This window comes from Theropithecus gelada, chromosome 6 (genome assembly GCF_003255815.1).
Source record: "Theropithecus gelada isolate Dixy chromosome 6, Tgel_1.0, whole genome shotgun sequence".
In the NCBI taxonomy this organism is placed as follows: Eukaryota; Metazoa; Chordata; class Mammalia; order Primates; family Cercopithecidae; genus Theropithecus; species Theropithecus gelada.
This window is the reverse complement of record NC_037673.1, coordinates 121,115,039-121,130,088: the sequence shown is the minus strand read 5'-3', so window position 1 is coordinate 121,130,088 and position 15,050 is coordinate 121,115,039. Positions and strand designations below refer to the sequence as shown.

Genomic DNA, 15,050 nt, shown 5'->3' with positions numbered 1-15,050 from the left:
CTGCGGGGGGGGGGGGGGGGGGGGGGGGGGGGGGGGGTGTTTGCGGGGGGGGGGGAGAGACCTACAGCTTTTTTTTTTAAAGACCAGATCAGTATTTTCTTGATACGCTTGTCACCATTTTTGTTCTCACGACAACCAATTGAGCCCTTGATCCTCACGTGATGTGAAAGGCTTGCACTGTAACAAAATCGCTCCTTTTAGATGGTTGGTTGTTACTAACTCGCCCATCCCCCTCTCCCAGCCCCGACATTTCCAGCAAAGCGACTCTCCACTTCCAATCCATCAACAATTCATTACTGCTTTTAGCTTCCAAACGCCAGCTAATTAAAAATACTAAGCCAAGCTCCGGGGCCATCTGACTAAACACAGGAGGGGGTGGGTGAAGGGAGGAGGAGGAGAGAAAAAATAAATAAAAGGGAGACACACCGTTTGCTGCGAGTATCAGAGGGAAAAACTCCCGAAAAAGGTCGCCTTAAAAAAAAAAAAAAACCAACCAAAAACCTTTTTTTTGACTCTAATTATCGAATTACCACATGACTGATTGACCTGAGCGACAGAGGACTCCACTCCCCTCGGGAACTGAACTAGGAACTCAGTTCCTTTTTCTTAAAACAACGTAAGACAGGAAAACATCACATCCTTTAGGTTTCGAAGACTGAGCCCATTTTAAACGCCGTTATTTTCCCCACCCCACCGCCCCCCGCCCCCCGCCCCGAGCGAATGCTGTTATAACTGGTTTATCAGCTCACTGAATCATCTGCTCCCTCCTCCTCCACACCTTTCTTTTTCTCCTCTTGCCCAGTTTCTCATCCCACCCTTTCTTCCTCCTCCTCCTCCTCCTCCCTCTACTCCCCCCCTCCTTTTCTCTTAAGTTAGTTCAAGAAATCAAATCTGTCAGGACGGGCGGAAAAATGCCACTTCCCGACTAACAGGCGGAATCCAGCCCAGATTTTCAGTCCTTTCTTCTTATTCTTTCTTCCCTTTCACTAATTTATCCCGATGTTAGCACATTCTGTCTCGTTACTAGCGGACGCCTGTAGGTTTGCTACATGGGATCATTACTGATCACGGTGACTCTGAAGTCTGGAACTGAAGGCGGAATGAGAAGTTGGGAAAACTTTTTTCTCTAAACTCTCTGTTTTTTAAAAAACTATTATTCTCGATGCTTGTTAAGAGGAAAAAAAAACCTTTGGTGCTTCTGTTGTGAATGTGAAACATTATTTTCCAGCTGTACAGTGACACATTTTTTTAAGGAGAAAAGGACTGATTCGTTTGCCAAAAGGGGGGTGGGGAGGTGGAATAATGTTATCGAGTGATTATTCTGGCTGAGATGTGTTATTTGGTTTCTTCCTTCTTGATCATTTGGTGTTTAAGTAAAATGAGGCACAGGCTTGTTTGCCGAGTGGAGTGGGAAAGGCATTTTGATTTGCTGGCCTAATTAAAAAATGATAAAGGATTAAAAGGTAAGCAATGTCTGTGTGTGTGTATGTGTGTGTGTATGTATATTTATTTATTTTTTTCTTGACAATCAACTGTTAAAAAGGGGCTGATCCCTTTAAAAACCGTTTTAACTGCTCTTTGTCAAACACACACTCATTTGCGGTCATTGAGGCCACCTTGGCGCAGATCACTTAAAGTGTATGTCTTAATCAGTTTTCCATACAGTCAGTAGCACCATATTTAACAGAGTGAGCAATTCTGTGACCTAGGAATACGGTAGAATTGTTTAAATGTATTTTTTTTTTTCTCAAAAGGCAGATCTTTAACTTTTTATATAACACTGTCTTTTCTAGAGAGAAATGCTCTTAAAAGACATGTATTTTTTTTTTTTTTTTTAAATCGTATAAGCTGTTGGGGAAAAGAGGATAGGAGGGAGGTATGTGTGTGTGTTGGGGGCAGTTATTGGTTGTTTTTTCTGTTCCTTACTAGGAACAAAAACCAGATCGCCCAGACAATTTGTAAAAAGAAGTACTGAAACCTAAAATTAGAAATAAGGAAATTTTAGCAACATTCTATTCTGAAAACTGGCCTCAGAACTTCCAGGGTCTGGTCTTCTAAATTGCAAGATCTAGGACATGTTTAGGGATGTTGAAAGCTGTGTTCTTCCTTCTTGCCTGAGTGTTCAGGCTGTGTTTCTGGGGTTGAGATATCACATGTGCCAGACAGAAATCCTAAAGTTTAAAAGAGAACACAAAAACCTTTCTGGACTTGAATCAGATCCTTAAGATAATTTAATGCTTTTAAAAAGGTGATTATCCTTGTGTTGTTGATAAAGGGATTTTCTTTTTAGCTACCATAAGATGCTTACTGTCACAGATTTATTTTTTGGGTTTGGTTATTTTCCTTTAAACCTGATATTGGACTGTGGAGACAATACATGAGCCACCTTACTCTCCATCCTTCCCTGTCCCCTTTACTGATTCCCCAATACTAATCGTTTTTTATTCTGGTAACACCCAGACAAGAAATATTCGACTTTTCCCCCCTTCACAGGAAAAGGTGGACCTGGACTGAGGGTGTAAAATCCCTGGACACATTCGTGAGGCAGGAAAAAGAAGAGGAAGATTAGAAGATTTTTTTTTTCTTTGAGAGAAAGCCCAGCGGAGATAAACGAATGTCCCCTCATCTCCAAAGGAAAGTTCATCGGATTTTTATTCTAGAAAGCTCATCTTCAGGATGTCAGTGAACATTTCTACTGCAGGAAAAGGTGTGGATCCAAATACAGTTGATACTTATGACAGTGGCGATGATTGGGAAATCGGGGTTGGAAATTTAATAATTGATTTGGACGCTGATTTGGAGAAGGACAGACAGAAATTTGAGATGAATAATTCCACCAACACCACTAGTAGCAGCAACTCCAAGGATTGTGGAGGTCCGGCCTCCAGTGGGGCTGGTGCTACCGCAGCCCTAGCTGATGGCCTAAAATTTGCTTCTGTTCAGGCCTCTGCTCCCCAGGGGAATTCACACAAAGAGACCAGCAAATCAAAAGTGAAAAGGAGTAAAACTTCTAAGGATGCTAATAAATCTCTGCCTTCTGCTGCCTTGTATGGGATTCCCGAGATCAGCAGCACTGGCAAGAGGCAGGAAGTCCAAGGGCGCCCTGGAGAGGCAACTGGCATGAATTCAGCGCTGGGTCAAAGTGTGAGCAGCGGCGGCAGCGGCAACCCAAACAGCAATAGTACCAGCACCAGCACCTCTGCCGCCACCGCGGGGGCAGGCTCCTGTGGGAAAAGCAAAGAGGAGAAGCCAGGTAAAAGCCAGAGCAGCCGAGGCGCCAAGCGGGATAAGGATGCGGGGAAATCCAGGAAGGACAAGCACGACCTGCTTCAGGGCCACCAGAATGGCAGTGGCAGCCAGGCCCCTTCCGGGGGGCACCTCTATGGCTTTGGGGCCAAGAGCAATGGCGGTGGCGCGAGCCCCTTCCACTGCGGGGGCACTGGGAGTGGCAGCGTTGCCGCTGCAGGGGAAGTTAGCAAAAGTGCCCCGGATTCAGGGCTCATGGGAAACTCTATGTTGGTAAAGAAGGAAGAGGAGGAGGAGGAGAGCCACAGGCGAATCAAGAAACTGAAAACTGAGAAGGTAGGATAAAGTCGCCTTCCTAGATGTCCTACTCTTCTCTGTGTGCATTTGTGTGGGTGTGTGGGGGTGTGCCTCTGTGTGCCTTACACTTCTTTATGCTTTGTGGTTCTTTGTGAGATTTCTATGATATGCATCCTTTATATTAAAATTTGATATGGGGGAGCCTACTTGGGTGCAGTGTTTGGCTCTTGCTTCTGCTGTCCTTGCTGCTGCTGCTAGTGATGCTAGTGTTTGGGTTCCCAGGTGGGAGGCCCTGAATGTTCTAAGTACCTTTTGCCCTGTAGATCGGTTCCTCACTGGTCAGCAGGTTGCCGTGTCCTTTTAATAGAAAACTTGCTCATGCACCCTCTTGACTCTTGTCCTGGTTTCTTCCTTAAGGGGAACAGTTTTCTATTTTATTTTATTCATCCTAGTATTGCTGGTAATGTGTCCTTAGGTGTAAGGTTTAAGTTCCCTCCCTGGAGAGGAATGTCGAGGATTCTAATTTACATTCTACCCTCATCCTCCCTCTTTTTTTTTTTCCTTACTGTCGACAAAGTAGTACTGTGAAAGGATATCCTTGAATGAGTTCTTGTTATTGGTCCTGAATTAAACCCCAAGCTTGATGTGTTGGGTCGTTGGTTTCATAACTGCAGAAAAACTCCATGGTTGTGGAGGTTGTTAGCACTCTACTCTTGTTCCCTTACCCAGTTCCAGTTCTTAGCTAGAGATTTAAGAGTGTTATCACTTGGATACCTAGCTTGACTGGGGAGCTGCACGGCAGCTAAGAAGAATAAAGCAGACTTGCTGGACTGATACTCGCGAAATGTGAAAATGTAGCCAAAGGGGATGCAGACGGTTGAGTGAATTGGAATATAGAATTATGTGCTGCATTTGAACGGTGTGGATGGTTGATTTAGACCATTTGGACCCTTCCTCCCATCTTTGTACAAGTCTATAGTTAGACATTGCCTTGGAAGAACTGCCCGCTCTGACACCCACCCCATGTTTTGCTGCTTAGTCATAGACCACATTGACTAATGTTTGGGAACAGAAGGTGTTCTGTCCACTAGGCAAGTTGGGAAGGAGTTAGGGGTGTGTGTGTGATATTTCTATGAAATTAGTCTTCATATTAATTCTACAGGTTGTGCCTTGCAGAAGCAAGATTTCTGTCATGAGGGTTGTGGCATGGTTGTTTGGGAACATGCTTATTAAATAATTTTGATTTTTTTTTTTTTTTTTGCTATAGTTGGCGATTGGGATTGTAAGTGGTGATAATATATCTTTGGAGAATTATTTCTGTGTAAAATGGTTCACTGCTCCTTAAACTTTTATATTCTTGTTTTTGTGCTCAGGATTTAAGTTGGAGTATAGGAGTAAAGTTTTGATTTTTAAAAGTTGATAGAGGCACATTAAGGTGTAGATAATGCCAAATTTGCAAAAAGCCTCCGAACATTTATAAATTCATATCCTCTTGGTAAGGTACATTGATGAATATAAATGAATTTTTTAAAATTCCAGGTTTTGATTCTTATGTTTAAATGTGTAGTTTCACATTGTTTCAGCTAAAAGACTTTCTGAAATCTTCTTCTTACTTAGTACAGTAGGGCATTTACTTTTGTTGCCAATAGTCTTCAAATTGCAGTTCTAATCTGCTTTAACTATCTAGATGAATTGCCCTAATCCAGTGCTCACAATGGCTGTGGTTAAGGAGTCAGAGCCATTTGATTGGATTCACTGGCTGCTTGGAATGTGGGAGGTACTGCCCTTTTGCATTCCCCTTAGCCTTTTAATCTTCCAGCCAAATGTTCACATTCAACAATTTTGTTTAGCTGGCAATCGGAACATTTCAGTATCTCAAAGGCTGCTGTCATGGCAACTGAGATTAGAGCGTGGTGTCGTTTCTCCAGTTTTTGTGTTCTTTTCACTTTCCAGTCACAGAGGAAACTGGGTGAAGAATGGAAGAATTAAATTATTCATATACATGCAACTCACCTTCAGTTACAGCAGTATAAATGTGATAAATATGAATTACATAAATGAAGAGCAAGCAAGTCATGATGGATCTGGGGTGGGGGCGGAAGAAAGCACATTGCAATTTAGATTCACCTCTGGTCCTGTACCAGAGGAAGCCGTGCCACCAATCTTAGCCACTGGAGTTGGCACAGGGGCCCCTCAGAGGCTTGGATCCAGGGGCTTGGGTCCTGTAGTGTTGGCCATTCTCTGTCAAGTTGGGCGTTGGCTCAGGATCTCAAACATTATTCCTTAAGGCTTTCCTCCCCACCCCCACCTCATCCTGAGAATGACTTCTCTTAAGAATGCTTTCATCCTTGGCACACAGAAATGGCACTCCCTTGTATGAATGCCACACAGGAAAGTAACTCTTAATTCCACTAACTAGTGGTTGCATCAAATTAGGCATCCATTTAGAAAATGCTTCCTACTGATGTGAGAATACCTATTCAGGAAGTAAAGATTTAGTAGGACAAGAAGCTTCACCTGAAAAAATATTTCAACACTGAGGTTTTTTTGACATTTTATACAACGTTTTAATTTCCTTCAACCTTGCTTGATTATCTGGGTTTGTGAAGAGTAAGTGCCTGGAGAGTGAAGATTATTAATTTTCAGCAATCAGATGTGGCTTGTGAGGGGCCACGTGTGAAAACCAAAGGGGAGTGTATGTGTGTGTGCATATGTATATATTCTTTTTCTGGTTGGAAGGTTCACAGGAGATTCATAAGACTTGCTGTCACCGGTTAATTTTTACAGCATGCTTAAATGTCTATTTTTGGTCTGTTTATTCTGTTTCTTCACTACACAAAGTCATGTAAAACATGATAAATTGGACCTTATGAAACCTAATTAAATCAATGAGTGTTCTACTCCTTTATGTGGAAACCACAAGTATGTTGTAAAAGTCGCCACTCCCTTAATACGTGAACAAAATCAAAACATGCCATAATTCTAAGATGTTTGAGCTATATTTCTGTAGCCCATTTTGTGGTTAAGCCACCAGTGACATGTCTGAATAAGTAGATTTGACGGGTTGACTTTGGTTGTTAAAACCTGCCTCTCCACCTTCCCCTCCTTTCTTGTGAAGCAAAATAGCCTTGCATTGAAGCTCTTCTTTATGTATCCTCCTGGCCATCTCACAGTTTTGACTTCTCAGATAGGGAGGCATTCAGCTGGGCTTTATAAACAAACAGTTTATATATCAAGTTGATGGATTTATTTGATTTCTGGAAAATTCAAAAATATATACAAAAACTCAAAAATCCTAAAAGTGGCTGATACTTAAACAGAAGTGAAAGGCACAGGAGGTCATATAGTTGTGTCTCAATACCTATTCAGGGAAGAGAATTATTTCTGTAATATCATATTGCTTTCATTAAGATGGCCCTGGTCATAAAGGTGGTGTCTACAAATGGACCTGTCCATAAAGGATATCATTCATTTTATTTTATTCTTTTGTAGAGGCCTTTTTATACTTCACTAGGGAATTCTGGCACATTTTCTAAGTGAGTGTGAGCAGTTTAAGAACATATTTTGATTAATGAGTTTTGTGAACGTTATGCTGTTTTTTTTTTTTTTTTTTTCAAATATAGTGTCCCATGTGAATTCTGCCTAGAGTTTAGTGTATCTACTGTGAAATAAAAGGGCAGAAAGGTCACTTGCTTTAATTAAAGAACAGAGTCCATTGTTGTTGGACAGCTAACTGTTTTGAAAGCTACATAAGGGATTTAGCTGTTAAAAACGTTGGTAACTAAGGGTGGCTTCCAATCAGCATTGATCCAGCTCCTTACTTTTCTATAGCTCTCCTTACAGGGTGACAGGGCTTTTTGAGGTAGGGAGGGGCTGCCCTTTCCCCAAGAACGCTTGGAACTTAGGTATTTTTGTGATCAGACCCATCACTGAATTCTGACTTTGGTGTGTGAAATCCTTTTGCTTTGCTGGAGAGGGAAGGAATATGCATAACTGATCAAGATTGTCCTATAGGAGATAAATAATGTTTTGCAACTTTTAAAAACTTTGCAAATAGTCTGTAAACAACGGTGGGGGGAGGGATTGATAGTCCAAATGTCATGAGGTGAAGAATGCTCTTCAAGTGAAATTGCTTGGCTGCAAGATGGTTTTAATTAGACTGTTATAAAGACTTATTTTTCCTAAGCAGCATTTTATAGTTAGTAAATGAAATGTGTGCCGAAAGTGCTAAGCAGAAATCTCCCCAACCACAGAGGTGTTCAATAACCAGATTCAAACAACATGGAAAGTACCATCTGTTCTTGGTTTTCAGCATGAAAAAGAGAGATTGAATGGCTGAGATTTGCTCCAATTTTGACAGTGTCTGCGTGCGCGCGTGTATTTTTTTTAATTTAAAAAAGTTCACCTGGTACTTCATAGAAACTTGAAACTGCAGTAATATGAGCAACACTGTGAAAACACGTGTTCCTACATTTATTTTAACCAGTTCCACTTTTATTTAAAAGATTTCCAGAAGCCCAGCCATTGAACACTTTATAATGGTTATACAGTTCCTGCAGGCAATCACAATGAGCGGTCAGCTTTTCCAAAGATCTGACTATTTAGTCAGTACCTGAATTATTCTGTCAATTTTCCCCCTGGAGGCAAGGAGGAGAAAAGGCTCTCACGCCAACTCTGGTCAGCGTTTATCAGTTAATCTAATTGTGTGTGATATTGCTGTGGACTGGTGTTTAGGATACATAGACCTTGCTCTTGTTCAGAGCTGTAATCTAGGATTGTTGATAGTGAGGAAAATATCCTTTTAAGGAAGGGTAACTTTTGAGTCCTTGACTTTTAGACACTAAGAATCTTGGTTCTGGGTTTAGTTAGAGCCCTGGGTAAAACATTATCCGGCCTTTGTTTGAGGTCTTTTATTGAAGCTAATGACTGGGCTTGTGCCTCCCTGAGATAAATGACATTATCTCTGAGTGGCCTGACAGGAAACAGACATGTTAATGGTGAAGCTGCGGGGAGGATCTGCTTGGGTTCTGACAAAAGAGTCGAGAAAGGGACCCCTGGTTGTGGTCATTAACACATAATGCATTCTTGCTCTTCCTAAGAGGCCCTTGATAATTGGAAAGCTATTTTAGCCACAAGCACTTAAATCATAAATCTACTACTCCTAGTTCTTTGCATTCTTAAAAGTAGCAAAGTAATGTGTTTTTTGTTAACAAGTGTGTGATCTTGTTTTTTAACGTGGTGGCAGTTCTAGGCTGCCTGGGTAATGACGTGTGGGGGAGCTGCACATTGAATTGTTTTTATCAGCTGAGATCCTTCTTTGTCTTTCAGCATTGCTCAGCCATCCCTCTACTTTAATAAAGTGAAAAAGTGGGTACAGAGCTGAAAATAAGTCATTTTTATGCTTGAAGATGTCTTGTGGGAGGGGCATAAAATCTGTTTCATAAGATTTTGTGCAATGATTTGAATGTGATGAAATCTGACTTTTGGAGTGTATGTTTTCAAAAGTCATGAGTATAATTGAGTTTCAGTGCAGTTTAAACTCTGTCTTCTTGAACGAAGATAATTGCCATGTTGAACACACTCTAGAGGTGTAGAAGAGGTGGCAGGATCATGTTATTCTATTCTCTAATATTAAGCACTGGAAGTTTTTCATAGTAACTTCTGCAGCGCAACATAGTTTTGATTGCCAGCACTCTGAACTTGCCAGCGATCTGAACATCAAGGGTTTTGCTTGAATACAAAATAGTTTATTCCTGAATTACTTGTATTACATTCCTGTGTCATATGGAAGTCAGAACTAAGGAAATACTGGGCTCTCCTTGTTAGCAACATCTTAGGGGAAATAATCCTTCTTCACTAGGATTCTTGTTGATAAATGATCATAATACTCTCCTCTCCTAATGCAGTCATTGAAGATTAAAGGGTTGGAGAACAGGCGAGCTCCTTGCCTCAGTGATGACTAAGGTTGTCATTAGAGAGTAAGTAATATGTGTATGATATTGGTGCCCTGTAACTGGTATTTCATAGGTGTGTGTATATAAATGTTGTAACTACATATACAGATGTTGGATTGGGAGTATTTAGTTAGTATGAGCTTTATTCTCTAAAAAATGGTCACTGTTGGTTTTACGTTCAACTGTGCTGCAGAGTATATGGACCTCTGCCTCTGTGTCTAATTCTTTCTCCCAACTGCAGTTTCACTAGTGACTACTTGCTCCCTGTCTTAAGTTCTTTTTAATTTAAGCTCAAGGTTTTGGCAATGGGAACAAAGCCTTTGCAACTGAATGAAAGGTTTTTAAACTATTCATAGTTGATTGACCAGCAGTTGGGCTGTTTGTAATGTTATTTTGAGAGCTCAAAGGATATGCAAGAGGGTGAGACTTGGCACTTTGCTCCTAAAGCTGAATTTTGCATATTTGCTAACTTTTGCTTAGAAATACCTTTGGGAATGTAGTAGAAAAGATGATGGGTTTTGCCTTAAGAACTGAAATGATCACAAAGCAAATACTTGTATTTTGCTAGGTCAGTAGGCTTTGAACCACAGGGATCCCATCTGGTATTCAGAAGGCTTTTCTCCCCAGTGAAACTAAATGAAAATGTAAAGGTATAATATATACCTTTTTATATAATATATATAATTGTAATAGAGAACACAAAGGAAAGGGTGTTTCGGTTAGAACAAATAGGTTTGAAATGATGAACAAATACTTCTGTGGGTTTTTCAAAGCCACTTTCTCTTCTTTCTCATCTCCACCCCCCGACCTAGTTTGATTATTATTCACTGTGACTATTCCAGCCCAACCACTGAGCTTTCTGCCTCCAGGGAAGCCTCATTGTCAGCTAGCACCTTAAGAAAAATGTGTCTACAGGGACATTTAGGCATATTCCAATAATGCCACATGAATGTAGCTTTTACAGTTTAAAAAGCAAGTAAAAATATATTGATTATATTTTGTGTTGTACATAATGATTTCAGAAAGCAGATATTTAGGTTGTGGAATTGGCTTATTATGTTAACCAGAGAGCAGATGGCATGGTGCCACAGACGAATAATTTTACTTAAAGGGACTTTTAAGGTTTTGATGTGTTTTCTTTTCCTCTTATTTCCCTGATGGCTTCTTTTTATTGAAGGGTAACTTAAGGAGACCTGGTAGCAATTTTACTGCCTTCCCCTGACAGTTTGAAATAATAGCTTGGTCTTTGGTTGCACTGATCTTCTACCAGTCAACTCGATTCTGGTTTTTGTCATTTGGCAGAGAATTTTTTAAAAAGTGTTTGTAGTATGTTTTAAGAAGTGGACTCTTTTATATGCCTCAATTAGCAACAGACGACAAAGTTCCAATTGGTCACACTTTCATAAACTCCTGGAAGTCACTGTTTGTCCTTTTGATTAAAGAAAACTCCTGGTTTAGTTTCTTAGGAAAGCACATCTGGCCCTCTGGCCGCTTTCGGTACACCTTTTTGTCCTTCGCATTAGTCACTGAAGGTTCAAAGATTGTGTCTAAGTTGTTCCTAGTTAGGTTAGAAAATTTTCCCCACGCTGGAGGAAATGTACTTTTTTTAAAAAAAAAAATTTTAAACTACACTCATCATGTGTTTGAATTCAGCTGGCATAAAAGTACCTTTTGTTTTTGTGCCTAGATTTTACAGTTTTATCCATTCTTCACCTCAAACATCATCAGGATGAGTTGGAAAGCATCTTCTAACTTTTTTTTTTCCAAAGTGTGCATAGCCAGACCAGATTACTTCTGGATTTCCTGTCACTTCCTTGACTGATTTTATGGATGGCCCATGTTAAAAACAACAAAAATGTTTGAACTGGAAGGGTTGAAGCCTTGGGTTTTCATTCTTCATGGAGAACTGTTTATTTGTGTGTGGTTCACCACAGTACATGGATAATACTATCAAATCTGTGCTTTATTATAGGCTTATGACTAGCACAGCAGCACTTTAGTTATGTGTTCCCGTGCTTTAGTTATTTGCCAGTTCTTTTGTGATGGAAATGAAATTAGAGCTGAATCTTTGCAGCGAAGGGGAAAATAGGCACAACAAATAGAAACTATCCCTTGAGCCAGTTAAGAAGTAAGCAGTGGTGATTAAACATCTTTTTTTTTCAAAATAATTGAAACACAGAGGAAGCTACTTCCATTTAGCTTCTGTGAAGATGTGTGGAAGATGAGCTCAACACTTTGAGAAGTGGAGGCTGCAGCTAGATTTTATCCCCCTATATCGTTTGACATCTTCAGTAATTGAAAAGCGATTCGTATTCCCAAATCTTTAAACTTCTCTGAAGGTGTAATTTGAGTTAAGTAATATTGTTTGTTTCTGCTCCCAAAAGGGAGCAACATGATGTTAAAACAGAGCAATTGAGCCTCTCCGCATCCAACTCCATTTGGTCAATTGTCTCCATTTACATTCCTTGCCCAAATCTTTCAACAGCCTTTCCCATGATGCCGCAGCAGATGCCAGACACTGAAGTAGAAAGCGAGCAGCTGTTTCCAAACATTACTCCATTGCTGTATTATCCTCCACAATCTGCTTTCTTTTGCTCTTCCCTTCCCCCATTCTTAAAATAAAGAAGCCTTCTCTCCCTTTGACTTTTGCATCCTCCAGTTTATCAGTGTGCAGGTTTTCTATCTTATCATTCGCACTTCAGCAGGTCCGTTTATTGTTTTCGCTATGGGAGCAGATGGAGGGTCCTGGGCTCTTGGGGGCGTGGCCGCTGGCACCTCGGGCCCGGGGCTGCGCGCTCCCGACGGGGCGGCGGGGGCGTGCAGCCGGGGACGCGCCCTTCTTCCCGCCGGGGACCCGTTTATGGCCCTGAGCGCTGTAAATCTGTCAGCTCTTCACGACGCCTTCACCTCTTTCTTCATTTGCTCCAGCTTCTAGTTTGACAACGTTCCCCTGAGGCAGAATTCTAATCTGCTTCCAATTAGTTGCAAAATGTGACTGAAATTTCCACATTATGACTGCTGTTTTACTTGCACGCACACATCTAGAAACAAATTAATGCTCTTGAATATTTATTTTTTGAGCCCTTGGATTTACTTTAAGAGGAAGAGTTTCCAACTGTTTGGAATGACTTCCAGGGTTTGCATTTTTTCCCGAAAGCCGAATATACTGAGTACATTAAAACAAAACAAAGCAACTATGTTGCCCCCCCATCACTTAATAAGCCTTTTCCATCTTTTCAAGATTTCCCAAAATGTATTGCATATGTTTAAGTAATGCAAATAAATTTTGTAGTATTTCTAAAATAAACAAAACAAGGATGTTTGGCTAAGGAAGGGTCCCTATGCAGTGTTTTAATAAAAGAGAAATATACGCACACATTTCCTTCTAAATATAGCTTAAGTATACTTTGGCCAAAACACACAGACTTTTGTTCCACACTTTTAAATTCTTTCATTCAATATTCAAAAGCTGTAAAGCCAAATAAACGAATTGGGTGATTAATTGGCTTGGCACAAATCTAAAATAAAGAAGTTACTGTGGGCATTAATGTGTACCCAAGTTTTTGTGTAGGTCTCTGGAGCACACCCTCCCTCAGTGAGTGGCTGGGCCGGTTGTGCTGAGATCAGTATAGTAGGTGGGTTCCTGTGACTTTGGTCTTCCCACTCCCTCCTTACGCCAATGTTAGGAGAATGGACCTAGCTCTGGGATTGTTCTGTTTAGAGGGTGATCATCACCCATCACCCCAATTCCATTTCCTCTCTTTCGGTGAATTTTTTTTTTTTTTTAACAAAGATGTTGATCCCCCTGGTTATATGTAAATATTAGAGTTGTTTCAATCTTGGTTGCTGAGAATGTCAAGTTAAGACAACCATTTTATTACTTGCCTTAAAGACTGCTTTCTCAAGTACTGGAGAATTTTAGTACCAAGGCAGTGGATCTCTGGATTAGTATTTGTGAAAAGGTGCTACTCTTAATGTAAACAGCGAAATTTACTGGTGCATTTTATAGTAGAATTTAGTCTTCAAGCATCTTGGCAGATTGATATCAACAGTAATAATGGGCTTTAAAGAGGTGTGAAGGATTTTATTGATGGTAAAGTGGTTATGTTGATCACATCACTGTGTATTAGTTTCTGAGTAACAACTGCGCATGTAAATGGCTGCATGAGTTTTTTTTAAAACATCTTTATCATATACAGTCATAAAACCCTATATTGATTGATTTCTAATGCTCTTTTATGTACCACTTTCAATCTCTAATCAGGAGGTGGAGAATTTATTTCATTTTGTTTCCACAAAACCTATTCAAAATTATTTCTTAGATATATAGAGTATACATTATTTAAATGCTTTTCTAAAAGCTTATTTTTAGATATGCCAGAATCCCACAAAAGAAGTTGGCGTGCTCTTTGTATTGCTTCCTTTCTTCTTACTCAATGACTAGTAGTAGAAAAAAAGCAGCCAGATTGAAATCCTTAAAAATTTAAAATGTTGGGCCTTCAGAGTGCAGAGACCTCCTGGGTTAAAAAAAGAAAAAAATAGTGGCCCCGGAGTGAAATGCTCACAATAGCAATGATTGTGGTAGCCCCTCAAGTCCTGGGGTTCACTAATTACCCTTTAATGAGGTCAGTCTGCCCCGGCTTTTTCCCTACCTTGGGAGGAAAAGCACACAAGACAGTTGGAGTTCAAGTGGATCTTGCTGTATTTGCAACTTAGCATAACTGCTTTGAAAGCCCCCAGGGTGCTTAATTGGGGCCTGGGCATTTTTGTTTCGGGGGAGACTATACACAGCTCCTCATTGTGCTTGTAGAAGCCACTGTGCATCTTGGAAGCATTACATGCTTTTGTTGATGGTGCATAGTTTTATAAACTCCAAATGAGCTTATTGCTTTTTAACCATTGGGAGAGCTAAATAATGGAAGAACCTAGAAGACTTTGGGTTGGGCAGCGGCCAAACGGAGGGGGGGGGGGGGGCAGGGGGGGGGAAGAGAAAGAGAGAGAGAATGAATGGTTTAATTGTAGAGCAAACCATTTGTTTGCAGATTAAGATTTACTCCATTGCCAAATCCTATGGATGAGGTGAAAGAATGAGGCCGTAAGGTACAGAAATTGAATGCCCAATGTTATGTTTTGTGATCATGCTCAGCTGTTTTTACCCTGTTTTTCACAAAGAAAGCAAAAGAAGAATGAATTGTTTAATGGAGAGAACTGCCTGGCCAAGTGCATTTTTTAAGCTGTATAGAGGCAGGGAAGAAGCGGGGGGGTGCGGGGAGGCAGGTTATTTCTGTGCTCCCTGGTCAGGAAGCAAAAATCTTAAGATTCTTTTAGCTGAGAGAGGGGCTAGAAAACTTGGTGAATCTTCCGTTTTGCTCACTTAGGGAGGAATGGTGGTAGTGGAGGTAGGGAGTAAAAAGTAGAAGAAAGGTGTGTGGGAAAGAGGGTAGTTGTGGTAGAGCTTTTGTTGCAAGGGCCCTAGACAATGCATTCTCTTGAATAATTGGGACCGTTTATAGAAATTCCCCACGATTTCATTAGTTAGCCCTGTTTCTGAAT

The 15,050-nt window shown here is 40.6% G+C and overlaps 1 protein-coding gene across 2 annotated transcripts in view; it reads left to right on the top strand.

The window, feature by feature from the left end:
- The first annotated feature begins 751 nt into the window (after positions 1–751).
- ZNF608 (zinc finger protein 608) overlaps positions 752–15,050 on the top strand; it is a 110,983-nt gene continuing 96,684 nt past the window's right edge. The window contains exons 1-2 of one of the 2 annotated variants that reach the window (XM_025389282.1): positions 752–1,463; positions 2,494–3,582. In XM_025389282.1, coding sequence (XP_025245067.1) covers positions 2,677–3,582 — 906 coding nt within the window. In that variant the 5' untranslated portion in view covers positions 752–1,463; positions 2,494–2,676. Of the gene's footprint in view, positions 1,464–2,493; positions 3,583–15,050 lie in introns of those variants that run through there. The other variant, XM_025389283.1, reaches the window with a different exon arrangement.